Genomic DNA, 25,819 nt, shown 5'->3' on the forward strand with positions numbered 1-25,819 from the left:
GCAGGTGCTCTCTTAAGAGAATCCCAGGGATCTTAGCTTTGCCTGGGTTCTGCAAAAATCCAGAAGTGTCTTCATAACTCTGAGTATGGTGCCTGACAGTGTGATTGAACATTTACCAACGTTACTGCTGTCCGGGCCTCAGGATGGGGAGGAAGACAGGCAGGCGGGATTGGGGTGCTAAGAACAGAGGGTGGTGGGTGGGTGATATTGATTGAACACCTGTGTGCCAGGCATTACATCATTAAGCCCTAAAATCAATCCTTTAAAGCAGGCACTTTCATTCCCACTTAACTGATGAAAGAACTGACACCCAGAGAGGGAAAGTCATGTAACTGGTCATTGGCCTCTATTCTTTTTTTTTTTTTTTTTTTTTTTTGGCGGTACGCGGGCCTCTCACTGTTGTGGGCTCTCCCGTTGCAGAGCACAGGCTCCGGACGCGCAGGCTCAGCGGCCATGGCTCACGGGCCCAGCCGCTCCGAGGCATGTGGGATCTTCCCGGACCGGGGCACGAACCCGTGTCCCCTGCATCAGGCGGACTCTCAACCGCTGCGCCACCAGGGAAGCCCGGCCTCTATTCTTTTCAGTCGGTTTTTCCTGAGTGCCGACTGTGTTCCAGGTACTGTTCTAGGTACTGGAGATTCAGCAGAAAACAAGATGCATGAAGTCCTTGCTCTTCTAGAACTTACTATTCTAGAAGGAGGCAGCAGACAATTAAAAAATGAACTAGTGACCAAATAAAATGCCTTAGATTGTGTCCCTTTTGTCAAAATCAGTGACATTCACCTCGCTAAATCTAATGGTCAATTCTCCCACGTGACTCTGACTTCTGGGTCCTTGCTCTGAGCCAGGCCCTGCTCCAGGAACTGGAGAACAGAGTTGTGAGTAAAAGAGGCCCTGGGGACCTTATATTCTAGTACCAGAAAGCAGATGATGAGTAAAATAAATAAGTAAAATATAGGGTGCGTCAGGAGGTGAAAAGTGCTTGGAGGGAAAGCGAAGAAGAGAAAGAGCATGGGGGCGCTGTGGTGAGGCTGAGGGTTTGACCAGTTAAATGCAGTGGGCAGGGAAGGCCTGGCTTGAGGTAGGAACTGAGGGAGCGGCCAGTGTAAAGTCCTAAGGCAGGCGTGGGCCTGGCACATTTGAAGACCTGCAAGGTGGCCAGTGTGGTGGAGTGAGTGAGGGGTGGAGAGTAGTGGGGAGGGAAGGCTGAGAGCTGGTGGGACCTTACAGACCCTTGTAGTGTGAGCTCAGGAGTGATGTGATCTAACTTTCCTTTTTAGAGATTGCTGTGTAGGGAGTAGATTGTTCTTGGGCCAGGGTGGAAGCTGGGACCGGTTTGGATGCCATCACCATAGTCCGGGGAAGATGACATTCCGCTTGGGCTAGGGTGGTGGCAATGGAGATGGAGAGAAGCAGCTTGATCCTGGATATTTTGAAGGTAGAGCTGAAGATGGGCTACAAGAGAGGAGTCAGAACCAGTCCAGAATTTTTGGCTGAGCAGGTGGAAGGATGGAGAAGATTGTGGGAGGAGCAGGTCTGGGGACAGGGGAAAGTCAGGAATTCAGCTTTGGATGCAATAAGCCTGAGCCAGATGCACATTAGATACCCAGGTGGGGCTGTGAGCAGGCAGCTGGATGTGCTCTTTGGGATTTCAGATTGGGGTCACAGGTGTACCATATTTGTGACATTCAATGCCCGAGACTGGGTGAGACTGTGAAACAGCAAGTGTTTACAGATCAACACTCCGTCAACACTTAGTCCTGGGGCCTTCCAAAGCAAAGAGGAGGAACCATCAACTTTGTTCACATCTTTACCCCCCATTGCCTAAAACAGTGCCTGGCACAAAGTAACTACTAGGTCAGTATTTTTTGAATGAATGAATGAATGAGTGGTGCTAAGTGCTAAGAAGGAAATAAAATGGATGCTGAGTTAAAGAGTATATGGGGGACTTCCCTGGTGGTGCAGTGGTTAAGAATCCACCTGCCAATGCAGCGGACACGGGTTCGATCCCTGGTCCAGAAGATCCCACATGCCAATGCAGCAACTAAGCCCATGCACTACAACTACTAAGCCTGCGCTCTACAGCCCGCGAGTCGCAACTACTGAAGCCCACGTGCCCTAAAGCCCGTGCGCAACTACTGAGCCCATGTGCCGCAACTACTGAAGCTCACGCGCCTAGAACCCGTGCTCCGCAACAAGAGAAGCCACCACAATGAGAAGCCTGTGCACCACAACAAAGAGTAGCCCCCGCTTGCCACAACTAGAGAAAGCCTGCACGCAGCAATGAAGACTCAATGCAGCCAAAAAAAAAAAAAAAAAAAAAAGTACATGGGGGAGAGTGGTCTACTTTAGATAGAGTGGTCAGGGAAGGTCTCTTTGAGAAGGTGGCATGAGTCAAGCCCTGAAGGACAGGGAGAAGTCAGTCATATAAAGAGTTGGGGAGAAATGTCAAGTGCAAAGTCCCTGAGGCAGGAACGAGACTGGCCTCTTGGAGGATCGGCACTGTAGGCTTGGATCATGCAGGAACTTGCAGTCCCAGAACCTAGACTTCGGATCACATCCTGGGTATCCTGGAGAGGTTTAAAGAGAGGAGTTAACTGATCACACTGATTGTTTAAATAATCCCTCTGAGCCACGTGGAGGATGTTTTGTAGGGAGGCAGGAGTGGAAGCAAGGAGAGTGTTAGGAGAGAAAAGGCAGTGGCCCAGGCCAGAGATGGCGATGTTTGCTGAGGTGAGGGAGGGAGAGTAATGGGCAGATTCGAGATATTTTAGGAACAGAATGGCAGGATTGGGATTCAAGAGCCCCTGCTTGTTCAACCCCACTGTGAAAATGTCCTCCACAGACAGACTTGGGAGGGCCTGGGGTAGGGACCAGAACCCCATAGGGCCCAGGGGGTTTCCTCCTGGGGTCTCTTCATAGTCACCCAACCCCAGACTCCAGGGGCTGCCCCACGCTGAAAGACGTGGAAGATGGTGGGAAGGGGTGCTGTGGCTGCTAGGATCATCCCATGCCAGGCTCTGGGCCAAGACTCTAAGGCAGCTAAAACCATGTCCGGCACTTGGAGAGGGTCCTTTCTCCCTTTTTCTCCATCAAATCTGGATTCGTGATCTCTCCCCAAGCCTGGCCCACCTCCAATGCTTCTTCTGTCCAAAATTCTTCAACATTCCTCCCATTGAGAGGTGGGATTATGTCCCTGTTGTTGAATGTGGGTCCTGGGACTCAAAAAGAGTACACTGGACATAAAGCTGTGCCAGGTTTCAGGCTGAGGCCTTAAGAAACTGGCAGCTTCTGCCTCTCATCTCTTGGGACATTGGTTATGAGAACCCCGCCACCATGCTGTGAGGAAGCCAAGTGGTCACATGGAGAGGCTACATAGAACTGTCCCAGCTGACATCCAAGTTGAGGTTCCATCTGTCAGCCAGCAAAGACCGCCCCACTGTGAGTGAGCAGATAGCCCCAGCCCCAGCCTGTAAGCCACTCCAATCAATAGGGCTTTGGAGTAGTGATGGGCCATCCCTATCGAGTGCTACCCAAATTGCAGATCTGTGAGCAAAATAAATGATTATTGTAGTTTTAGGCCACTCTGTTTGGGGTGGTTTGTCATGCAGCAACAGGTAGCTGGGACTTCATGCCCACCTCTCCAGAGCCTATCCACCATCAAGCACTACTGAGTCTTCCTTCTAAACACATGTTCTCTTCATCTTCCCTGCCACCCCATTTGTGACCTGGACAGCTACGTCAGCATCCAAGTAGATCTCCTCCCACTCACTCTTAATTGCACAGGGTCTGTTTCCTACATAGCAGACAGAGAACATGCTAGAAAGCCCATTTGATTACTTCCCCAGCCCCTCTGAAGCACCCAATGGCTCTCCACTCTCCTAAGATCAAAACTCACCATCCTTGCTCCCTTTAGGCATCAGCCACAGTGGTGGTCTTTCTCCTCTTCCTCCAGTACCTCACGGGCCCTTTGCCCCAGAGCCTCTGCATGTGCTGCTTCCATTCCCCGAGATGCCCTCCTCCGCCTACCTAGTTAATGCTTGCTCAAACGTCACCTCTTCTGTGAACTGCCTCTGAGTCGGTGGTTCTTGAAATGGGGTCTCTGACCAGCATCATCAGGGAACTTGTTAGAAATGCCAATTCTCAGGCCCAAGCCCTGTGCTAAGGCATCAGAAATTGGGAGGCAGGGCCCAGTGGTCCGTGTTTAACAAGGCCTGCAGGTGATTCTGATCCACGCTCTTGAGAAGTGCTGCTCTGAAGCCCTCAGCGCAGGTCATGGATTTTGTCTCTCCCATCTGTGAATTCCTCTCCTTCAGAGGTCTGCAGTTATGCTGACACAGGTCTTTGTGAGATTACCTGATGCCTGGCTCCCCTGAGAGACCAGAGCACAGGGGACACTCATCTTCTGCTCCTCACTGCCTCCCAGGCCTAGGCCTGGCACGCCCTGGAGCTTAGGGAGGCGGGTTGAACAGAATTAACTATTGGCCTCCAGGTGGTCATGGGCTCCTCTGGCTGTGGGGGAGGGGAAGGGACTCGTCCCTTACAGAGCTGGGACCCTCAAAGTGGACAAGGGGAGGGTGAGAAACCTTAAGAAGCTTGGGGAGGGTTCAGCCCCTGCAGAAAAGGCTGCTGTTCAGAAGGCAGGGAAAGGGTCTCCCCAGCCAGAGCTTTCCCTCCCTCCCTCACCTCCCCAGGCCCTCCTCCACCCTGGGGTAGCCCTCAGCTGACTGCTATTGACCACTGAGCCAGGCCTTGTTCTGTGGGCTTTACGTGTTTTATATCATTTAATACCTAAGCTTCTGCACTGTGTATCATTAACATTCCCATTTTATAGACAGGGAAACTGAGACTCAGTGAGGTTCAGGTACTTGGTTGAGGTCAGGGCACAGAGGACTTGAACCCAGGCTGTATGACAGGTGCACTGGCCCTCGCCATCCATGCCCAGGTGGAGAACACTCAGATGGCCCAGGCGGTAGGAAGCAGGAGTGCAGTGGGCCGGTGGGCCTGTGTGGAACCTCATTTGCTCTTCCCAAAGGCAGCGTCAGCTGTAGCAGATTGGGAGGAGGAGGCCCCAGTGTTGCCAGAACTCTCTAAAATTTCAAGAGCAACCAAAAATGTGGATTTTTAATATCCTCCTTGTTTCTAAATAATCACATTAGAAAGAAAACCCTTAGGTGCTTCCAGAGACCAGATAAATGCCTGTGTCAGATGACATTGATGGTGAAATCGAGGGCGTGAATAACAGCAGAGCCAAAAAGGAGACACCACAGTGTGTGTATAAGGTCTCTGACCTGGCCCCGCCCTGCCCCCCTCCCCCATGTCAGAGTCGCAGCTTCTGCCATGTCCGAGACGGTCCACTTTAAATTCAGCGTCCACCCTTGGCGGGATGCGGTTTCACTAAGGGCAGACCCCTAATACTGACCCTTACCATCGTGTCTCAGCCCCCAAATGGCCAGCGCCCTGTGGGCGGAGGCTAGGTCTGCCTGGTCACAGCTGTGTTCCCAGCCCCCCGGGCTGCATGCAGGTGCTCACTAAATGCTTGCTGATAGAAGTAATAGTGTAAGCCCTTCCCCCTCTGAAGCTGGCTCCTCCCAGTCCCCTGTCCTGGGTGAGCGGGGCGGGGCGATGGTGGGTTAAAGGCCAGCAGCTGGGGGCCCCCTCGGATGCTGGGTGCCCGTGGAGTCCAGGCTGTAGCATGGCTACTGCGCGCTCTGTAAGTCCACGCGCCCGCCCCCTTGGGCAGCGAAGGCCGGGGCTCACCGCGCACCTTGACTTCTTTCTTTGGTCAGGCCAAAGAGGCTGAGGGTGGAATCCAAAAGTGGAAGAAAGAGAAGGAGGAGAAACAGAAAGAGGAAGAGGAGGCAGCATTGGAGGTGTGGGTGGGAGAGGAGGCTCTGAGGAAGGCCCGGGCCGAGGGCCCCGTGGAGAGCAAGCTGGAGCTGCACCCGCTGCTGAACAGGTAGGGCAGGCCCTACTCTTGGCCTTGGACTCACTTCCTCATCTGGGAAAGGCCAGAGCTGGCCTAAGACTTGGGCTCTGGTGGCCCTTCCAGCCTTAACCCAGCTGAGATTCTGGGTTAAAGGCCCTCACTCATCCCCTGGCCCTTCAGGACAACTGGCTCCAGTCACCTTGGGCGGCCTGGGCCCCAAATCCTATCTCCCTGTTTGCCCTTGGAGGAACAGGGCTTCCCTGCCAACCTAGCTGCTGCTAAGGGCGGGCAGGTGGGTGCACTCTGCTTCCTCCTGGCCCGCCCTCCTCTAGGTGGGCTCTGTGGTTCTTCAAGAATGACCGCAGCAGGGCCTGGCAGGACAACCTGCATCTGGTCACCAAGTTTGACACCGTGGAGGACTTCTGGGCGTGAGTGTCTGTCCCTCATGGAGGAGGCTGGGGCCAGGGTGTTCTGAGCTGGGGATCCTTCCCAGACCCCACCCCTCTAGGGAGCTGCTTCCTACACAGCTTTCCCAGTCTTCCCTGGGGCCTTGCAGCATCTGCTGAGGACTGGGGCTTGGTGGGTTCTGCAGGGAGGTGGCGGGGGTATTGGGCTGGGGCACATCCCCCCCTGAAGCCTCCCTGGGACCCAGGGAGAGAGCCTGGGAAGTGGGAGAAACAAGGAGTTGACCCTGACTCTGCTGCTCCATGCTTTGTGACCCTGGGCAAGTTCCTTCCCCTCTGTGAGCTTGTCTCAGCCACAAAGTGAGTTTTAGGCTGTCTCAGTGTCTGTGGTGATCCAGTGAGGGGATCTGAAAGGTGCTTCACAAACCCTAGGGGTGGGTGAGAAGGTGGGATTTGAAGGTCTGGGCAAGTGGGGATGGAATTCCTGGCAGGGGGCGCCAGTATGAGCAAAAGTGTGGAGGCTGGAAGGCGGGTGGAAAGCAGTGGGGTCTGATAAGAGATTGAGGGGGTCTGAGGCCAGTTGGAACCAGGCTCTAAAAAGCCTGGACTTTCAGCGTGGGGTGGGGGCCTCTCTCCAGGACGTACAGTAACATCCAGCTGGCCAGTAAGCTCTCTTCCGGATGTGACTACGCCCTGTTCAAGGTAAGCCCTGCTTCCCCGCCACCACCCCCTCCCCGGGGCACAGGGGGGCTGATTCTTCCCAGCTTCCTCCCTCACAGGGGGTTTAGGGGTGGGGTGCCGAGGACAGCCTCCCTCAGAGCCAAGTATAATTTTAGATGGGAGGACCGCTCTGCAGAAGCATGGACAGTGTCAGACTTGAGCTGTACCTTGAAGGACACGGGAGGGGGAACAAGGAAGGAGTCTAGGTTTCTGGCCTGGCTCCTTAACTAGGGACGTGCATCAGAATTGCCCCAGGACACTCATCAATGTCCAGGCCTGTCCCTGGAGGTGCTGTGCAGTGGGGCCCTGACATCAGCATTTAAAGATTTCCCTAGGTGACTTGTGTCCAACTGAGCCTGGGACGTCTGCCTTTGGCCACACTGGGGTTGCCCCAGATGCTTTCTTAATCACCTCCATTTGAACTCTCATATCAAGGAACTTGGTTCAGTAGAGGAGATAAACACACACCCACGCAAGGCTATGTGAGGTGACAGATGTTGAGGCTTAGGGGCCCGTGGGAACTCACAGGAGGCTCTGGGGGGCTGAATGGCTGGTAGAACCTGCTTGTACAGGAGGGATGAAGGCAGAGAGGTCCTGGCCTGTGGAGGCCTACTGAGGGGCTAGAGCAGGACCTGGGGAGGTGGCCAGGCCCTCACTTTCCTCTGAACAAAGGGAGGTGGTTGATCTGCCAGCCTGCCTCCCAGGATGGCATTGAGCCCATGTGGGAAGACAGCAGGAATAGGCGGGGTGGCCGCTGGCTGGTCAGCCTCGCCAAGCAGCAGCGCCACAGTGAGCTGGACCACCTATGGCTGGAGACGGTGAGTGGGGGGCTGGGCGGGGAGGCTTCCCAAGGGAAGGGGCTGGGCTGGTGTGTGGCGGTGGTCTCAGGGTGGTGGGGGCAGACTCTGTGCCCGCCAGGAAGGCTCATCCTCCTCCGTTTTTGGCTCCAGCTGCTGTGTCTGATCGGGGAGAGCTTTGAGGAGCACAGCCGGGAGGTGTGTGGGGCCGTCATCAACATCCGCACCAAGGGGGACAAGATTGCCGTGTGGACGAGGGAGACAGAGAACCAGGAGGGCGTGCTGCGCATTGGGTGAGGGGTATCTCTGGCGCAGGGTGGGGGCTGGGTCTCTTCTAGGAGAGAAGGGGAAGGTGGAAGGGGCGTGGTTTGGCCTGCAAGGGAGACCTCCGGAACTCCGCATGCTGTCTCTCCCTTCTTTCTTCCCCACTTGTGTAAAGGGTGTGGCATCTCAATTTCAAACTGTTTCTTAACAGACCTCTTTTCCTTTGCACTAGGCACATTTTGGGTTTCCACAGGGGTAAGACAAATACAACAGGAGTTACTGTGGTTGGAACCAGGGTAGGAGCTCTGAGCAAAGGACCCAGGGTCCCACGTTATCTCCAGGACCCGCTGCTGACTGCCTGTCTCCTTTCCTCTCCCACTTACCTCCCAGGCGTGTCTACAAAGAGCGCCTGGGACTCTCCACAAAGACCATCATTGGGTACCAGGCCCACGCTGACACGGCCGCCAAGAGCAACTCCCTAGCCAAGAACAAATTTGTGGTGTGAGGGGACCCTGGCGCCACTGCCCATTTGGCTGCCCCTGAGCCTCTCACTGCTCTGTGTGTGTGTGTGTGTGTGTGTGTGTGTAAAAGGGGCTGGGCTGGGGGCAGATGGCATGGTTCTCACCTATTCTGGAGCGAATACGAACACTCTTTAATGTGAATTGGGGCCCAGGCCTAGGGGCAGTTCTGATGGGGGACCCAATGTGAGGGACCAGGGCAATGGAAAGGTGGAGGAAACCCTGGGCTTGTTTCACCCTGGGGGTTGGCTTGGGTAGAGTGGGGTGAGGTGAGTTATTGGTGGGTGGAGGGCTCGACTGCAGATGGAAAGATAACAGGAGAGAATCCTAGGATCCAGGACTTACTCCGTGCTCCCCACCTCGGGGAAAGAGGCTAGGTGGCCTGAGGGCCAGACTCTTCCATTTTGGGGAAGGGGGCTCAAGGCCGCTGACCCAGGGCTGGAGCTCAGGGACAGGAGTGGGGGGCTCTCTCGCACGATCACTCTGCTTTAAAAACTTTTATGGATTGCCTCTCATCAGATTTGTAGCCTTGGAGCCTACCCTGTATCCCACACCTCCCCTCAGCCAGCTGTGCGTGGGTCCCTAGAGTGGCAGGGGTGGGGGCGGGGGGGGGGCGACTGATGAGGCCCTGGTCCAGGAGAAGTGGTCAGGCCTTACTATGGTTCTGATAGACGATGATTAACTGGAAGGTGATGAAGCTTAAGCCCCTTTCCGTTTCCTATCTAAATAAATACTTTTAAACAAAACCAGAATTGTTTTTAAAGAGGACTCTAAAATTGAGTAAAATTCAGGCCCCCCAAACCTTGATCTGCTCTAGTCCTACCTTGAGAGGGCTCATGTGAGGCCCCCCAGGTACCAAGGAGCCTGATCAGGGTGGAAGCTGGTAGGGGGGAGAGGGGTTAGACGGTGGGCGGGGGACTTTAACCGCCAAAGGGGCTTGAGCCAGGGGATGCAGTATATGCCCCTGGCAAAACTGAAGGGGCACGGAGCAGCAGGAGTGGCCTTCACAAGACCCAGGTGTCATCCGGTCTGAGTTTGAACCAGTAAAGGTAGAACTGAATTTCCAGGGCTTCCCTGGTGGTGCAGTGGTTAAGAATCCTCCTGCCAATGCAGGGGACATGGGTTCGAGCCCTGGTCTGGGAAGATCCCACATGCCGCAGAGCAGCTAAGCCCGCGAGCCACAACTACTGAGCCTGCACTCTAGAGCCGGTGAGCCACAACTACTGAAGCCCGCTCCACAACAAGAAAAGCCAGCCCGATGAGAAGCCCACACACGGCAACTAGAGAAGGCCCGCGCGCAGCAACGAAGACCCAACGCAGCCATAAAATAAATAAATTTTTAAAAAAAGAATTTCCGTCCAGTGAGAAGCGCTTTTTTAAAAAATTTATTTTTATTGGAGTATAGTTGCTTTACAATGTTGTGTTAGTTTCTACTGTACAGCAAAGTGAATCAGCTATACGTATACAAATATCCCTCTTTTTTGGATTTCCTTCCCATTTAGGTCACCACAGAGCACTGAGTAGAGTTCCCTGAGCTATACAGTAGGTTCTCATTAGTTATCTATTTTATACATAGTATCAAGTGTATATATGTCTATCCCAATCTCCCAATTCATCCCAGCACCCCAAAAGCGCTTCTGATTGGACTCCACTGTAATAAAACGTCTTGCACGTGTGCTAAAAACACCATCCGTATAACCATCCTCCTCTCGCTCACCAGCTCAGTAGTTACTCCTCTCTAGGGATGGGAATAGACGGCAAGGCCGGGGATTGGGGTGGCGCTGGTCCTGAGCTTTGCTGTGTGGGGGGAACTAGGGGTCTTTCGTGTCTGCGACTTGCGGCGCCCGCAGCATCTCAGGTTGGTCTGAAGGACGCTGCAGCGGCCAGAGCATAGGCAGGAGTCTGGCCTAGAGGCTGGCCTCCGAGAGGGCTGAGTCGGGCTGTGGAGAGGGGCTTGGGGTGGGGCCTGTATGGGGGTGGGGTCCGGAGGGGACAGTCGGGAGGGGGCGGAGCCAAGCCCAGAGACTGGGCTCCAAAGGGGAGTGAGTAAGGCTGGGGGAGGAGCCTATGGAGGGGGCGGAGTCAGGCCTAGAGGTGGGGCTCTGAGGGGGACCAAGCAGGGGGCGGTCCGGGAAACGGGGGCGGTCCCTGCGGGGCGGACCCTGGGGGGCGGGCGGGGCCCGGCGGGCGCTCTGGGTGGCCGCGGCCATGAAGCCGCAGCCGCCGGGCTAGGCCCCGGGCGGCTCCAGCCCCGGGCGGCCCGCGGAGGGCTGGGCCCAGCCCCCGGCTCCGGTTCCCGGGCCGGTGGGCGGCCGCTCACCATGCCCGGCAAGCACCAGCACTTCCAGGAACCCGAGGTCGGCTGCTGCGGGAAATACTTCCTGTTTGGCTTCAACATCGTCTTCTGGGTGAGAGCGGGGTGGGTTCTGGGCCCTGTGCTGGGGATGGCGGGAGAAGGAGGCTCAGTCCCCTACTAGGGGGAGACACTCTCTGCCACAAGGGCTTGGGACCGTCCCCCCACTGCTTCCTCCCATTCACACCTCCACGCCCACCCCCAGGACTACCCGAGGGAACTACGAAGAGGCCCGGATTGCAGGGGACGGGTCCCAGCCACTGCGGTAGTGTGTGGGGGGGTAGTCTTCCGGGGTCTTCCCGAGGCCCGGCGGAGAAATGGGAGGTGCTTCCGTGAAGACCCCACGGGCACGCTTAGTGCGGGCGCCCCCTCTCCCTCCCAGCCCCCTTGCTACCCGAGGGTGTCGGGGATACGCGGAGCCCCACCCCTGGTTTTACCCGTAGTGAGGAGAGCCTCCTCGAAGGACGGGATCCAGTCTCCTAACCCTTTACCTGTCCAGTGCCTGGGCCTGCTGCCTTGCCTTAAGCTCCTACAAAGGGGGAGGGGGAGGTCAAAGGTCGAAGCCCCACCCCCACCCCAAAGAGGCTTGCGGGCAGGGAGGGCCAATCGCCCTAGTTCTAGGCCGGGGACAGGGGATATTTCCTGATGAGAGGCCAGGAGAGCTGGCCCTGGGGAACAGAATTCAACATCCACATCTGACCAAACCGAGGCTCCAGGGCGGGGCTGCCCCTGCCTGGAGAAGGGAGCTTCTGGTGCCCCTCCCAGGGTGGCATCTGTAGCCTTGGGCCCTGCCAAGTCATCTTTCCCTTCTCCCTCCCCATCCCATATCTCCAAGGCTACTTGCTGCCTCTGCAGTCTCTGCTTCTGATGTCTTGGGTCAGAATGCCAGGCCCATTCAGTTTTGTTTAGCAGGACTCAGTGGCACTGCCCTCTATCCACATGCTGCTCATGCAATGTGGGTGTCCTTTGGCCCCAGCAGTACCCAGCCTCGAGGGTGTGAGCCATGTGCAGAGAGCACTAGTCAGGAAAGTCTGGGTGAAGCAGGCCTAGCTGCGAGACAGTGGGCAAGTCACTTCTCTCCGGGCCTCAGCTTCCCTGGCAGCGAGCAGGTGATAATGAAGCCTACCCCTCAGGACTGTTACGCAGATTAAATGAATTATAACTTACTGTATTCTTGCAGCTACTTTATTACCTACATTTTACAGGTGAAGGAACAGGCACAGAGAGGTTAAATCTTTTAACCCAGAGTCACACAGCCAGTAAGTGCAGAGCCAAGGTGACAGCTCAGTGGCCAGTAGATGGAGGTGAGGAAGAGCATTAAGCAGAGGAAGCCCCCAGATGTCAAGGGGCGAGAGGCATGAGAGACCCAGGCTTGTTCCAGGGTCCCCCAGGGTGGGGAGCCCGAGTGTGAAAGGCCCCAGGGCCGGGGCACAGAGTTTGAGTTTTATGTTGAGGGCAGAGGGTAGCACTGAAGGCTTCAGTGCTGGGTGATGGGTATGTTCTAGCTTCTGTTTTGGAGGCAGATCTGCCTGGCTGACACGGGGAGGGTGAGTGAGGGGCAGGGTTTGGAGGTAGGGAGACCAGGGAGGAGGGCTGGGGCAAAGTTGGGGTGGTGGCAGGTGGGAAAGGTGAGGAAGGCTCCAGGGGAAGTTATGAGGCTGAACTGACAGGACTGGGCCACTTGGGGGTTTGGTTTTGGGTCAAGGTGGCCTGAAGGAGGTACCTGTGAAACAGGCCCAGAGATTTTTTTATTTTAATGGAAAACAGACCCTTATGTTAACCTGCTCAGAACCTTCCAGTTTTTTCTCACTAGAATACAGTCCAGACTCCTCCCCGTGGCCCACAGCACCCTGTGGTGTCTGGCCTTGCTGCCTTCAGTTTGTCCCTTGCACCGCCAAACATGATCTTACCTCTGGGCCTTTGCCAGTACTTCCGCCTGGAATTCTCTTCTCTTCAATGCACCTTTTCATCATTCAAACCTCAGCTAAAATGTCACCATGCTCCCTAACTGAAACATGCCCCCACTACCCTAGTAACTCCCCATTTCATCACCCTGTTTGATTTTCTTTAAAGGCTCTGTTGGTATCTGAAATTACCTTGTTTGCTCACTGTGGATTTCCCCCACTGGAGTGTAAACTCCCTGAGGGCTGAGAGCTCATGTGTCCTATTCCCTGATGTATTTCTGGTGCATGGAATGGATCCTGGGACATGGAGGCGTTTGCAGCAGGCAGGTGGACTAAGGGCTCTAGAGCCGGGGAGAGGTTTGGGTGGAGATCAGGAGTTGCCAGTGTCCTGATGGGGTGAAAGATGAGTGTGAGAAGAAGAAGGGTAGAAGGCTGAGGTTGGAACCTGGTGGGGGAGGCGGGTAGCCATGTGCATGGCGCAGGTGAAGCCGAGCATTGTGGGAGGGAGGCTGAGAAAGGGCAGGAGGAGGAACGGCATTGCCATTGCGTTAACCACGGAGAGGTTTGGGAAAGAGAAAGTAGTGATCATTCGCCTAAAGGCCATGGGCGGGTCAAGTGGGATGAGGCAGGAGAAGTGATGTTTGGTTTCACATCCCAGATCCAGTGTGGGGGAGGGAAGGAAAAATATTTCTAGAAAAAGAGTACAGCAGTGGGAGGAGCCTGGGGTTGGAGAGGGGAAGGTGCTAAAGGTGGCAGGTCAGGTGTGGAGCTGACTGAGGCTCTGTGCTGAGGGGAAGGAGGCTGTAGGTGGGAGAGGGAGGTCTGAAGAGGTGGGGTCACGGCCTTGGGCTTGGGCCAGAGGGACACTCTCCCTCTGAGACGAGATGTCCTGCCCAGGTTCAGGCAGCTGCCCTCGATACCCAGGGTTCTTCCCAGTACAGAAATGAGGTGGGATCGTGGGTGGTGTTTAGAAGGCCTAGGCTGGTGCCCCTCTGCTGATCTGGGGCTGAATTGGGATTCCCTGTCATTTAGGGGTCTTTGGCTGTGAACTACAAACATGTACTCTGCCAGATAGAGCTTGAAAGGGTGGGACGGGCGTGAGGTGACAGTCACAGAGTTGCAGGGCAGCAGGAGGACCAGACTTGGGAGGGGCAGAGAGGATGCCAGGAGCCTGGAACCCTAACATAGGCCTGGGGTGAGAACAGAGGCTCAGGAAACAGCTGCTGCAGCTCGGTGGGACTGTCTTGGCCGTCCTCTGCTCCAAGTCTGAGCTCCAAGAAGGGGCCTGCCTTTGTCCGTCTTAGGGCTGGGGACGGTTCAGTCTTCCAAGCTGTGTCCTGTGGGAAGAAACACTGAGATGCATTCTTGGGAAGATTGAAAGGACCCTGAATGTAAATTGACACAGCCACTATGGAGAACAGTATGGAGGTTCCTTGAAAAACTACAAATAGAACAACCATATGACCCAGCAATCCCACTACTGGGCATATACCCTGAGAGAACCATAATTCAAAAAGAGTCATGTACCACAATGTTCACTGCAGCTCTATTTGCAATAGTCAGGACATGGAAGCAACCTAAGTGTCCATCAACAGATGAATGGATAAAGAAGATATGGCACATATATACAATGGAATATTACTCAGCCATAAAAAGGAACAAAAGTGAGTTATTTGTAGTGAGGTGGATGGACCTAGAGACTGTCACACAGAGTGAAGTAAGTCAGAAAGAGAAAAACAAATACTGCATGCTAACACATATATATGGAATCTAAAAAAAAAAAAAAGGAAGAAAAAAAAATGATCAGAAGAACCTAGGGTCAAGATGGGAATAAAGATGCAGACCTACTAGAGAATGGACTTGAGGATATGGGGAGGGGGAAGGGTAAGCTGGGACAAAGTGAGAGTGGCATGGACATATATACATTACCACATGTAAAATAGATAGCTAGTGGGAAGCAGCCGCATAGCACAGGGAGATCAGCTCGGTGCTTTGTGACCACCTAGAGGGGTGGGATAGGGAGGGTGGGAGGGCGGGAGATGCAAGAGGGAAGAGATATGGGGACATATGTATATGTATAACTGATTCACTTTGTTATAAAGCAGAAACTAACACACCACTGTAAAGCAATTATACTCCAATAAAGATGTTAAAAAAAAAAAAGGACACTGGACCCCATTTACAGCCCTTTCCCCTCTTTCTCTCTTTCCCCCTGGCTTCCTGAAGACCCTGAGCAGTAGCGGGGAGGGGGCTCTGCTGGGGGTGGGAAAGGATGCTGGTGCCTCAGCCCTCAGCTCTTTGCTGCTGCTCCTGCAGGTGCTGGGAGCCCTGTTCCTGGCCATTGGTCTCTGGGCCTGGGGTGAGAAGGTAAGGCGGTGGGGTAGGGTGTGGGGCTGCTTTGGGTCAAGATGGTGGGAAGGCCAGCCCCCGCCATTTGCCTCCGCTCGTCCTTCACAGGGTGTTCTCTCCAACATCTCGGCGCTGACAGATCTGGGAGGACTTGACCCCGTGTGGCTGTTTGTAGTGGTAGGAGGCGTCATGTCGGTGCTGGGCTTTGCCGGCTGCATCGGGGCCCTCCGGGAGAACACCTTCCTGCTCAAGTTTGTGAGTGCCCTCCCACTGGGGACCCTAACCTCCTCCCACCCGCTTCTTGCATAGTTCATGCTTAATAATGGTAGTTTTATTATTATGTTATTGTAACAGTGATCACTAGATTTGTATTCTCCACATTTATAGTATCCTTTCTGTTGTAAGGGACCGAAACCTAGTGGCCTAAGCTAAAAGGGCCACTAAGAAAGCCCAGGGGTGTGTTAGCTGCCAGCGCATTTGGATCCAGGAGCCATCACAGTGTCACTTGTCCTAGTCGCTCTGTTTCTCAGCTCTGTCCCTCTGGGTTGGCTCCAATCCCCTGGGGGTGGAAAGATGTCCAGGAATGGGTGGGTACTGGCTTCAAGCTGCCCTCCCAGGAACTCCTGCTGGAGGCTGAGTGAGGCTCTCCCTTCCCAACCATTCTGCCCCAAGTACTTCAATTGCATATCCTTAGTCCTGATTGGCCGCCTCTGGACCAATCCCTGTGGTCCCAGGGGAGGTAGTGCTCTGATTGGTGGGCTCTTGACGCATGCCCAGTCCTCTATGTGGGAGTGGGAATGGGGAAAGTGGAGGTGGCTCCTTCGGGGCCACAGAAACTGTGTGGGTGGAGAGTGGTTTCTCAAAGACAACAGGGTAGTTAAGAACCGCACTATCTTTTTTCATCATAAAACAATACTAACATGATAGAAGGTGGTGACTCTGGGCTGTCTTGGGTCGGGGTGCAGGAGGTTGGATCCCCACCCTGTGGCAAACCCAGACCCTGTATCTCTGACCCCCACTGTCTGTGTGCCCCCAACCCCAGTTCTCCGTGTTCCTTGGCCTCATCTTCTTCCTGGAGTTGGCAACAGGGATCCTGGCCTTCGTCTTCAAGGACTGGATTCGAGACCAGCTCAACCTCTTCATCAACAACAATGTCAAGGCCTATCGGGACGACATTGACCTCCAGAACCTCATTGACTTTGCTCAGGAATACGTAAGTCCAGCATCCAGCTCTGACCACATGCAGGAGGCACCTGCCGGGCAGATGAATGAGGGAGCAAGTTCCCTGTGTGCTGGGTCCGTTCCCTCACCCACCAGGCCAGGCAGGCCCCAAGGAAGCGAGCCAGGAGGGCCCCTGTCTGAGAGGAAGCCAGCCCCTCGTGATCTCCATGTGCCTAGCCCTGCATGGGCACAGCATTGGGGAACAGAGCCCAGAGGATCCAAACTGGCAGCTCCTAGGCCAGGCTTACAGAACACTTAAAGGAGGAAACGTGGCATAAAAATATAGATTTCTTCTTCTACTAAACTGGGCCCACAGTATGGGCTGGCGCTACATTGCCACTGCCCCCTTTGCTGGTAGAGGGACTGTTTGCCCTGTCCCCACCGCTCTATTTTATTATATCTGTTGGCCCTCTTCCCTCATTTATATTATTTGTTTGGCCTCTGAACATATTTGAGTTTGAGACCCGCCCCCCAGAAGCTCTGCCCTCAAGCTTGCAAACCTAACCCCTGTGAAGAAGCAGGCAGTGAACAGTTCACAAAATCCTAGACACCTCCCGCCTGCATGTTCTCACCCACTCACACGCGTAGTCACACACACTCAGAGTCATACTCCTTTGGTGCCATCCACCCCAAGAACTGCTCTGGGATCCAGAGGTGAACCAGAGCCGGTGCCTGCTTTGAGGAGCTCTCAACCCAGGGCAGAAGTAAACAGAGAGGCAAGTGGTTAGGATGTGATTTATTTGTTCATTCAACACAGAATTGTTATGGACCTATTGTGTGCCAGGCTCTGGGCTGGGGGCTGGGGATTCAGAGGTGAAAAAAGCTGGGACCTGTGTTTGTGGGGATGGTAGTCTGGGGGAAGAGACAGATGATAAAAGAGCAAAACAAACTGTGTGTGTGTGTGTGTGTGTGTGTGTGTGTGTGTGTGTGTAGAAGTATAAATTGTGGTAAGGGCTGAGATGGGGAAGCTTGAAGAAGGCGAAGGCCTCTCGGGGGCAGCCTTGGGGGAGGAGAAGGAGCAGGGAGATGGAGAGGGGCACGTGCTCTCCAGCAGGAGCAGCGGGTGCTGACAGAGTGAGAGGAGGCAGGCAGAGGCCGGGCCGTGTGCTGGGACCCGTGCAGGCAGAGCCGCATGGCCGTGCCTCACTCCCCTGGCCCAGCCCACGGGGCGTACCTGTGTCTGCCGCTGAGCTGGTCCCTTGAGGACCAGCTTTTTAGCAGCCTGTGCCATGTCAGTGAGTTAAGGCTGTGTGCTCCTGTCCCCACTAGATCATGAGCTCCCTGCTTCATTGCAGCCCCACGATGTGCTGGGTAGGGGTAATGGTGATACAGGTGCACAGCAGCATCTGTGAAGTGGAACGGGATCATTGTGAGGGTGGCAGGATTGCCCTCCTGTCCCAGCAGAGAGGAGGAGAGAAGGTCTTCTGTAAAAATCGCTGGGGCAAGTGTGGGGAGACGGGTCACAGATGTGGGGTTCAGTGGTGCCTTTCCCCACAGGGTTTGTTGAAACTCCAACCCCTCAAGGTGGCCTGGAGGAAGCCACAGTACTTGGGCCACCATCCCTGCCCCCTCCCTTCCTTTGCTCAGCCTCTCAGGAGGACAAGCTCAGGAGACCCTTCCTACTCCCCCCAGCCCCCACCAACCCACGCAGGAGCCTCAAGCTGCTCTGGTGGCCCTGGGCCCAGGCCTGGCCTGTCTGTGGGGGAGCTACCCGCCTGCCTGGCTGCCTCTAGGCCCCCTCCCGGCCAGCCCAGCCCTGTCTTCCTGCAGCCTGGGCCTGTCCCCAAACAGGATGGGGCTCCTGGGCTGGGCCTGGCTCACCTGGGGTTCTTCTCCCACCCCCTAGTGGTCTTGCTGCGGAGCCCGAGGGCCCAACGACTGGAACCTCAATATCTACTTCAACTGCACTGACGTGAACCCGAGCCGGGAGCGCTGCGGGGTGCCCTTCTCCTGCTGCGTCAGGGACCCTGTGGTGAGTGGGGCCTGGTGAGGAGGGGTGGGCCTCGCAGTTCGCAGGCCCAGTCTGGGAAGAGCCCATCCCCGGGCTGGCTCGGCTCCGCCCTGCTCTGGGGGCTGTGGATGTGGATGTCGGGGGAGGTCAGCTTACATGGGAGTAGCCCTGCAGGCTGGGGAGTTTGTGTCCATGGGCAGTGCTGAGGCCTGTTGGATAGGGACTGCTCCTCTTGGGCCACCGTGCTGGGGTGGCAGCGTTGGGGGTTCTGACCCTTTTACGTCTTTATCTTTAGAGCAGAGGCTTCTCTCAGTGACATCCCTCCAGTCACAGTGCACAGGGGCAACGAGGGCCAGGTTTCTTCCCATTCTTATAAAACTCGAGCAGTCAGGGTTCCTAAAAATGAAGCGGTTCAAGCTGGTGTTGTGGCCATGTGCCCTGGCATCAGGGAAGGAGGTGCACGGGTCCCAGCCAGCCTAGCTTAAGGAGCGGTGGACGCAGCAGAATCCATGGTTCCATCTGCTTCCCCTGAGACCCCATGGATGCCCCCACTGAGTTGCTCACTGGCCTGTTTCTTCTCAGGAAGATGTCCTCAACACTCAGTGTGGCTACGATGTTCGGCTCAAACTGGTGAGAGGGAAGGGGACAGGGCTGGGGGCAGCTTGGGGCACTGGGATCGGAAGGGGGGGTCCCCTATAGGCTCTAAAAGGCCTCAGGGATTTGGGGGAGGGGATGCTGAGTCCTAGGAGGCACGCGGGGCTTGGTACTGCCAAACACAAGGCAGTGGACTTCACTAGAGGGAGAAAACAGACATGGATAAAGAAATATGAGCAGTAGTGTGACAATTTCAGCTAAGCACTTGGAAGAAAATAAAATCAGAGAAGTGATGGGATTGGGGCAGGGCAGTCAGGGAAGGCCTCTCGGAGGAGAAGGCATCTGTGCTGAGACCCCGATGAGGAGAAGGCCCTGCGGTGGAGCTCCAGGCGGCAGGCACTAAGGTGTAAGGTCCTGGGCGGGGCTGAGCTTAGCAAGCTGGACTGAGATGGGGCCTGCAGTGCTAGTGGGTGGGCTGAGCCGGGCCTGGTGCCCATCTGTCCGCAGGAGCTGGAGCAGCAGGGCTTCATCCACACCAAAGGCTGCGTGGGCCAGTTTGAAAAGTGGCTGCAGGACAACCTGATCGTCGTGGCTGGGATCTTTGTGGGCATCGCCCTCCTCCAGGTACCGCTGTGGCCCTGCATGCCCTCACTCTGCCCTGGACAACCTGCCCTGCCAGTGGCCTCTCCCTCACCTGCTCTCCGTCTTACAGATCTTCGGTATCTGCCTGGCCCAGAACCTCGTGAGTGACATCAAGGCAGTGAAGGCCAACTGGTGAGGCTGCCTCGCTGGCCAAGGCCACTCGCCTGGCTGACCCAGGGACGCCCCCCCCCCCCCCCGCCGCAACTCTGCCCCTGATGGGCAAGGCCGCAGGAGGTGTTTCTGCTTAGACCTGAACCCCACATGGGGCTTGCGTGCCTCTGGGCTGTGCACCCATGGAGAGAGCTGAATGGCTCTACCCGGGCTGCCTGTCCTGTGGCTGTGTGCACGGAGGGTGGGTGTGGCCAGTGGGTGTGCACAGGGAGCCGCCATCTCAGCTCTTGTTGGGTGGTTGGCTCTCCAGGGGCCTAGGAAGGGCACAGCTAAGAGGGGGCAGCCCAGGTGGGGTGGGCTTGGGGCCTGCTGTTGCGTGGGACACAGCCTCATGCATCTCAGAGCTCTCTCCACTAGCTGTGACCTTGACCCTGCCAGGAGCCCACTTCAGCCTCAATGTCTCAGACTCTAAAATGGGTCCAAGAATTTTCTCTCCCTTGCTTGCCTCTCAGGATCAAACATGATGATGGCTACAGACTACTCAAATAAACAAAACCTTGAAAACCACTGGCTTCCGCCCGGCGTCTTGAAGATTCTGTCAGCTGCAGGTTCTCAGCAGAGCTCTCCATCTTGGGCCCTGGCCTGGAGCCATCCACCAATGTGTTTTCTTGGCCTGGGTAGTATATACATTTGAGCCAACCTTTAAAACTTGGTGTATTTCACGTAAAAGTCCAGATCCCCAGCTTCTTGTGAGGATTGGCCATCTGGCCACAGCAGCTCTTGGGACATCGTCTCCTGGGACATGTGCTTCCTGTTCTCTGAGGGACCCACCTGGCCTGTGCTGCTCACCCCGTAGGCGGGGGTTGGCCTCCCCACTGCTGTAGGGTTTTTCCCTGCAAACACCACGAGGCTGCTGTGGGCTAAGCCTGGGGCGAGGCACCAGGATGTGAAGAATGGGGAGGCTGGACCCTGCCCTGAAGAGGCCACACAGCCTAGGAGGAGTCCAGCCACACTGGTGACTGAGATGGGTGCCCAGGAGAGTGGCTGAGGGGTGGAATGGAGATAAGGAAGGTTTGGGGAAGGAAGTAGTTGGAAGTTGAAAACTTGGCACACATGGGGTTGAGGGGAGCCTGCTTTGGGACCCATGGTGGTTGACGCAGGGGCTCACTTGGAATCAAATCGAAAATCTTCATGGAGGCCTGCAGAGCTGCCTCATGGCCACCAGAGGGCGCACCAGCAAGCTTTGCCTGGGTCTGGCTGCTTCATCCACAACCTCACTCTGGTACAGCCAAGTGCCTGGTGTGTCCACCCAGCTTACCAGTGCTTTGGGTTCAAGGAATTTGAGAACTTCGAAAGGAGCAACCGGCTCAGACTTGGGAAGTCTGCCTCTTAGCTGCATGAAGGGGTGTGTGTGGAGTGAATGCCGTACCCATCCCTAGGGTGCCCTTTGTGGATAAAAGGAGGGATTTGGGCTGGTTCACAGATCTCCTACTCAGATGCTCTTACGGTTGTATAAATGAATGAAGGAGGCCTTTGACTTGTGAGGTCTTTGCAGTGCAACTGACTTTCCTACTGTTCCTGAAGACTACACAGACATTGCTCTATGACGAAAAATATTTGGACCATCAAGTTGATAATGGCAGCTGACCTTGAGGTACAATAGAGTGGTGGGGACTGGCAAAGCACAGGTCCCCATCTGAAGTTGGTGGCTGTCATTTAGTTGTAGCTAATTGCTATAAAGTGGGAATGCAGGTCTAATGTCAGAAATCTGGAGAAGCCAGAAATCCAGGCTTTTATGTGAAATATCCCTATTTTTAAGGTGTTGACAACTAATGAAAAAAAAAATGCTGCAAGCCCAACAAAAGAGGAGGGAGCCAGCTTTGGCCCCTGTGTCGCTACAGTTCCCTCTGGGATAATCACCCATTGGGGTCCTGACTGCTGTGCCATTCAGGGGTGCTGGGAGCTGCTGCCAGGAGGGGAGGGTGTGGGGTATGCACCCAGCGTTGTAGCTCCCAGACACAGGCTGGACAGTGCCCTGGGGTCCCTGACAGGTACCAGTGCACTACAATAAATGCAGCTCACGATATTGTGCACGTCTTGCATTTTTTAATTTCACAAGCTTTTACTTTTCATTTTCCCCCTCAAACCTCACAACCCCCTTGTGAGGTGGAGACTCTTTTCCTGATGAAGAAACTGGGCTCAGAGAGGGGAGCGAGTTGCCCACCACACAGCTGGAGGAGGCACCCAGATCTGAGCCTTCTCGCCGGAGTTCTGCACCAGACCCATCCTGCCTTTCTGACGCGTTCGGGTGACACCTGCACACTTGAAGTGTGAACCAGTAAGGGACAGCAAGGGATCGTTCTCCAAGCATGAATTGAGCTTCCACACGGGTGCTGGGGATGTAGAGGAGAGAGAAGGGCAAAGTCCCAGCCCTCGTGCTGCATTCTCGTGGGGGAGACACAAGTAGGCAAATAGCATTTTTGTTAGTAATATAAGCTATGAAGAAAATAAGGGTGATGGGCTAGACAGTGATGGCTGGAATGCCTGGGAGAAGGGACCCCTTGCTGGGGTGGTGGAAGGAGTCCCATATCAGGGAAGCTCCAGGGGAACAGTGTTTCAGGTTTTGGTACCAGCTGCCCTAGAGGCCCTGAAGCTGGGTGGGCTTGGCATAAGGGAGGCTGGAGTGCTGGAGAGGTGGGAGTGAGCGAGGGACAGAGGGAAGTGGTGGAACCAGGATATATTTGGAAATAGGACTGATGAGATGCATGGGAATCAGTGGAAGGAGTGGTCATGACCTTGGCTGTGGACGCAGAGTTCTCCAAAGCTCAGTTCTGCTACAGGACATCCATCCATCCATCCACTCAGGTAGGCCCTGGCTGGAGGCTGGAGTTGCTGAGGCAGCTCAGACTTGCCCTTTCGCTCCCGGAGCCCACGGTTTCCTGGTAGAGGTAGTGGTGCAATGTGTATGTGGCGATGAGCACATGATGATCACTGCACGTGGCGTTTCATGCTGGTGACAGACAAATCTCCTGTCCCCAAGGTAGAACTTGGAGCAGTTCTTTTCCTTGGACTGAGGAGCCCTTACCCAGATGGGACCTCTCTGGATGTGTAGAAAACACAAGGAAGCTTATAAGCTACCTACTGTCCATCACACTAGGATCCCTGGGACATGGGGACCAAGATCACCCTCCCACCCACCATCAGGGACACTGGAGGTGACAGGGGTGGGCATTGTCCTGCAGCCTGGGAGACCCTCAGGAGCCATGGGCCTACCTAGTCTAACCAGAGGAGAGCCTGCCAGCAGCTCCCCTATCATCTTGGCAGGAGGGCATCTTCTGATATCAGGCTACCTTGTGCGTGGGGGGAGGGCGGGGGAAGAACTGGAAGGGACAGATTGAGCCGGACCGTTGAGCCCTTGGATCTCTGGACGAGGAGGTCAGATGGGCTGTGGAGTCCGGGGCCGGGGTTCACTTCCAGAGGGTGGCTGGCGCATGCCTTGGAAAGAGAGACTCCCGGCGGCCACCAGAGGGCACCAAAGCGCAGCCCACGCAGGCAGCAGAGTCAGCTGTGGGCAGAGAGGGGCTGTGGGTCGTTGGAGGGAGGTCCGCGTGGCTAAGCAAAGACATGCCACCTTCCAGAGACCTGGGGGCCCACCCTGTCGGTACCAAATCCAGACCTTGCCACCCTCTGCTTTATTCTCCGAGGACTTAGAGCAAATGACACTGCCTGCTCCACAGATGCCTCTCCCAGTGCAGTGCTCGGGGAGACCTGAGCCCACCTTCCCATCCCTGAAGGCGGTGATGTCTGCCAGACAGAGCTGGGAAGGGGGTCACTTTCTCTAGGAGGTTGAAGCGACATGCTCCAACACATACACCTCCATTCGCTCATTCAGCCAGATTTACTGAGCACCTAACTGTGTGCCAGACGCTGTGGTGGCCACTCGGGATACATAAGGGAACAAAACGAGACCCCCCATCCTTGTGGTGCTCACAGTCCAGATCAGGGTTGGCAACCTTTGTCTGCAAAGGGCCAAATAATAAATATTTTAGGCTTTCAGGTCATACAACCACTCAACTCTGCCTTTATAGCAGAAAGCAGCTCTTGACAAGACAAACGAATGGGCTTGGCCATGTTCAAATAACATTATCTGGACATTGAAATTTGAATTTCATATAGTTTTCATGTGTCACAAAATACTATCCCTCTTTTGATTTTCAACAATTAAAAAACATAAAACCATTTTTTTATATATAGCTCTGGAGCTGTGTAAAAACAGGCAGTGGGCCAGATTGGCCTCAAGCTGGTATACACAAGCTGGTATAGCCGCCCCCCCACCGCCCCCTCCCCCCAGGAAGGGAGAAGACCAGGCACAGCAAGCCTCACTGCTGTGGAAATATGAGTGAGCAAGGGGCCTTGGGAGTGTAGGGGCTAGGTCAGGCCTCGGCACTAAATAGGGTGGTCAGAGGGAGCCTTGATGAGACAGCAAGATGGGGCAATGACTTCTTTATTTTTATTATTATTATTATTTTTTGTGATACGCAGGCCTCTCACTGTTGTGACCTCTCCCATTGCGGAGCACAGGCTCCGGACGCACAGGCTCAGCGGCCGTGGCTCACGGGCCCAGCCGCTCCGCGGCATGTGAGATCTTCCCGGACCGGGGCACGAACCCATGTCCCCCGCATCGGCAGGCGGACTCTCAACCGCTGCGCCACCAGGGAAGCCCGAGCAATGACTTTTTATATTAAGTTTAAATCATTTTGGTAGCACAGTTAAAAATAGGAACCCAATCTACTTAAAAAAAGGATGACTCTAAGGTCCCCTTACTGCCCTATTCTATTCCTCTCTCCTCTCCCAGTGACGTTGAAGCTGTGAGCTATAGATCCCTCTGGACCACTTACATTTTAAAAACTTCCTCCTCATATTATGCACTCAGAGACTGTGTTCAGCATCGTGTGTGTGTGTGTGTGTGTTAAGTGGCGGGAAACTGTCCGCATCTTGCTGGGCAAGCTTTCCCCCCACCGCTCCCCACACACACACCTGTGATGTGTTTTGAAGACAGAGTCACATTTGTGCATGTAAAGCTGCTTCATTTGTCCACTTCGGGGGTGTTCCCTGCAGGGATAAGCCATGTTCTGCCTCTCCATCCCTTTCCTTGACTGTCCATGGATAGTGGACAGTCAAGCTCTTCCCACGTTGGGGCTCTTTCCGCCACAAGGCTCTGGTGAGAGACACAGCTGGGCCTCCTCTCCTGGGGTTCCAGGGGAGCAGCCACTGTTCACTGCACAGGACGAGGGCTACAAGGGAGGGTGGCCCCAAGTCGGGGCTGATGGCAGAGGTGGTCCCAGCAGGTCCCTTCCTGTGCCTAGGGGCATCATTTCTGCTCCTCAGCTCAGGCACCGGCCTGATAGGCTGCATTACCACAGATCTGGGGCCTGGAGCTCAGCGCATCAGAAGTGTGAAAGCCACACAATTAACCCCTTGGCACTGTGAAGGCTGTTGCCACGGTAATGCCTCCCTGGTCCCTCGTGCAGCCATGCAGATAGATGGGGACATCAGCCTCCTGCATACAGAGGGGCCTGCGCTGTGGCCTGGGAGTGGGTCCTGCCCTTGATCGAGGTTGTTGTCTTAGGCTTCTGGAGGCCTGGATGCACCTGGACACCGGGTCCTGCTTCCAGGAATGATCCTCTGGGAAGTAGCTTTCCAGGTCTGCCTCCCACTGAGGCCAAATGCTCCCCAGGCTGCTCTAGCATGCCCCATCCCTAATCTGTGGACATCTCCTGGGAATCATGCCTTGGGGGGGAGTCCCAGCAGAGGGGCCACATGGAATTCCAGCCAGCTCACCCATCAGCCAACATTTGCCAGGTACCTTTGTGTGCCAGACTGGGAATTCTGCAGTGGCTCCAACACAGTGTCTGCCTTCAGGGGGCTCATGGTCTGGTGGGAGACACAGACAGGTGAATCACCAGTCTTTATGAGTGATTTATTTGTTTGAATAGATGGTGCAGGCATGTGGTTAAAAACTGCAAACTGCGTGGAAGTCTCTGTGCAGATCTTCCTCTTAC

General features: G+C 55.1%; 2 protein-coding genes across 5 annotated transcripts; both read left to right on the forward strand.

Moving 5' to 3' along the window:
* The first annotated feature begins 2,715 nt into the window (after window positions 1-2,715).
* EIF4E1B (eukaryotic translation initiation factor 4E family member 1B) lies at window positions 2,716-8,619 on the forward strand. Its single transcript, XM_060094518.1, has 7 exons — window positions 2,716-2,733; window positions 5,790-5,959; window positions 6,262-6,357; window positions 6,972-7,035; window positions 7,758-7,871; window positions 8,004-8,143; window positions 8,505-8,619. Exons 1-7 carry the CDS (start codon window positions 2,716-2,718, stop codon window positions 8,617-8,619), a joined length of 717 nt encoding a protein of 238 aa, XP_059950501.1.
* Window positions 8,620-10,857: 2,238 nt separating this feature from the next.
* Window positions 10,858-21,846, forward strand: TSPAN17 (tetraspanin 17). Of its 4 annotated transcripts, none has more exons than XM_060094855.1 (9): window positions 10,858-11,040; window positions 15,206-15,256; window positions 15,347-15,493; window positions 16,281-16,451; window positions 18,306-18,431; window positions 18,993-19,040; window positions 19,512-19,628; window positions 19,717-19,778; window positions 20,270-21,846. In XM_060094855.1, exons 1-9 carry the CDS (start codon window positions 10,954-10,956, stop codon window positions 20,304-20,306), a joined length of 846 nt encoding a protein of 281 aa, XP_059950838.1. In that variant the 5' UTR covers window positions 10,858-10,953; the 3' UTR covers window positions 20,307-21,846. The 4 variants fall into 4 exon arrangements, with proteins under 4 accessions (XP_059950838.1, XP_059950839.1, XP_059950841.1 ...); XM_060094857.1 differs by lacking the exon at window positions 10,858-11,040 and adding an exon at window positions 13,137-13,212; XM_060094856.1 differs by lacking the exon at window positions 15,206-15,256.
* Window positions 21,847-25,819: the final 3,973 nt, after the last annotated feature.

The sequence above is a fragment of the Mesoplodon densirostris genome, chromosome 3 (genome assembly GCF_025265405.1).
Source record: "Mesoplodon densirostris isolate mMesDen1 chromosome 3, mMesDen1 primary haplotype, whole genome shotgun sequence".
In the NCBI taxonomy this organism is placed as follows: Eukaryota; Metazoa; Chordata; class Mammalia; order Artiodactyla; family Ziphiidae; genus Mesoplodon; species Mesoplodon densirostris.

Bases quoted from the DNA above. Each gene is read 5' to 3' on its own strand.
- EIF4E1B (XM_060094518.1), top strand. The intron at 5,960-6,261 runs GTAGGGCAGGCC...GCCCTCCTCTAG, and splicing joins CTGCACCCGCTGCTGAACAG to GTGGGCTCTGTGGTTCTTCA. The intron at 7,036-7,757 runs GTAAGCCCTGCT...CCTGCCTCCCAG, and splicing joins GTGACTACGCCCTGTTCAAG to GATGGCATTGAGCCCATGTG.
- TSPAN17 (XM_060094855.1), top strand. From the start codon at position 10,954: ATGCCCGGCAAGCACCAGCACTTCCAGGAACCCGAGGTCGGCTGCTGC. The intron at 11,041-15,205 runs GTGAGAGCGGGG...CTGCTCCTGCAG, and splicing joins GCTTCAACATCGTCTTCTGG to GTGCTGGGAGCCCTGTTCCT. The intron at 18,432-18,992 runs GTGAGTGGGGCC...GTTTCTTCTCAG, and splicing joins GCTGCGTCAGGGACCCTGTG to GAAGATGTCCTCAACACTCA.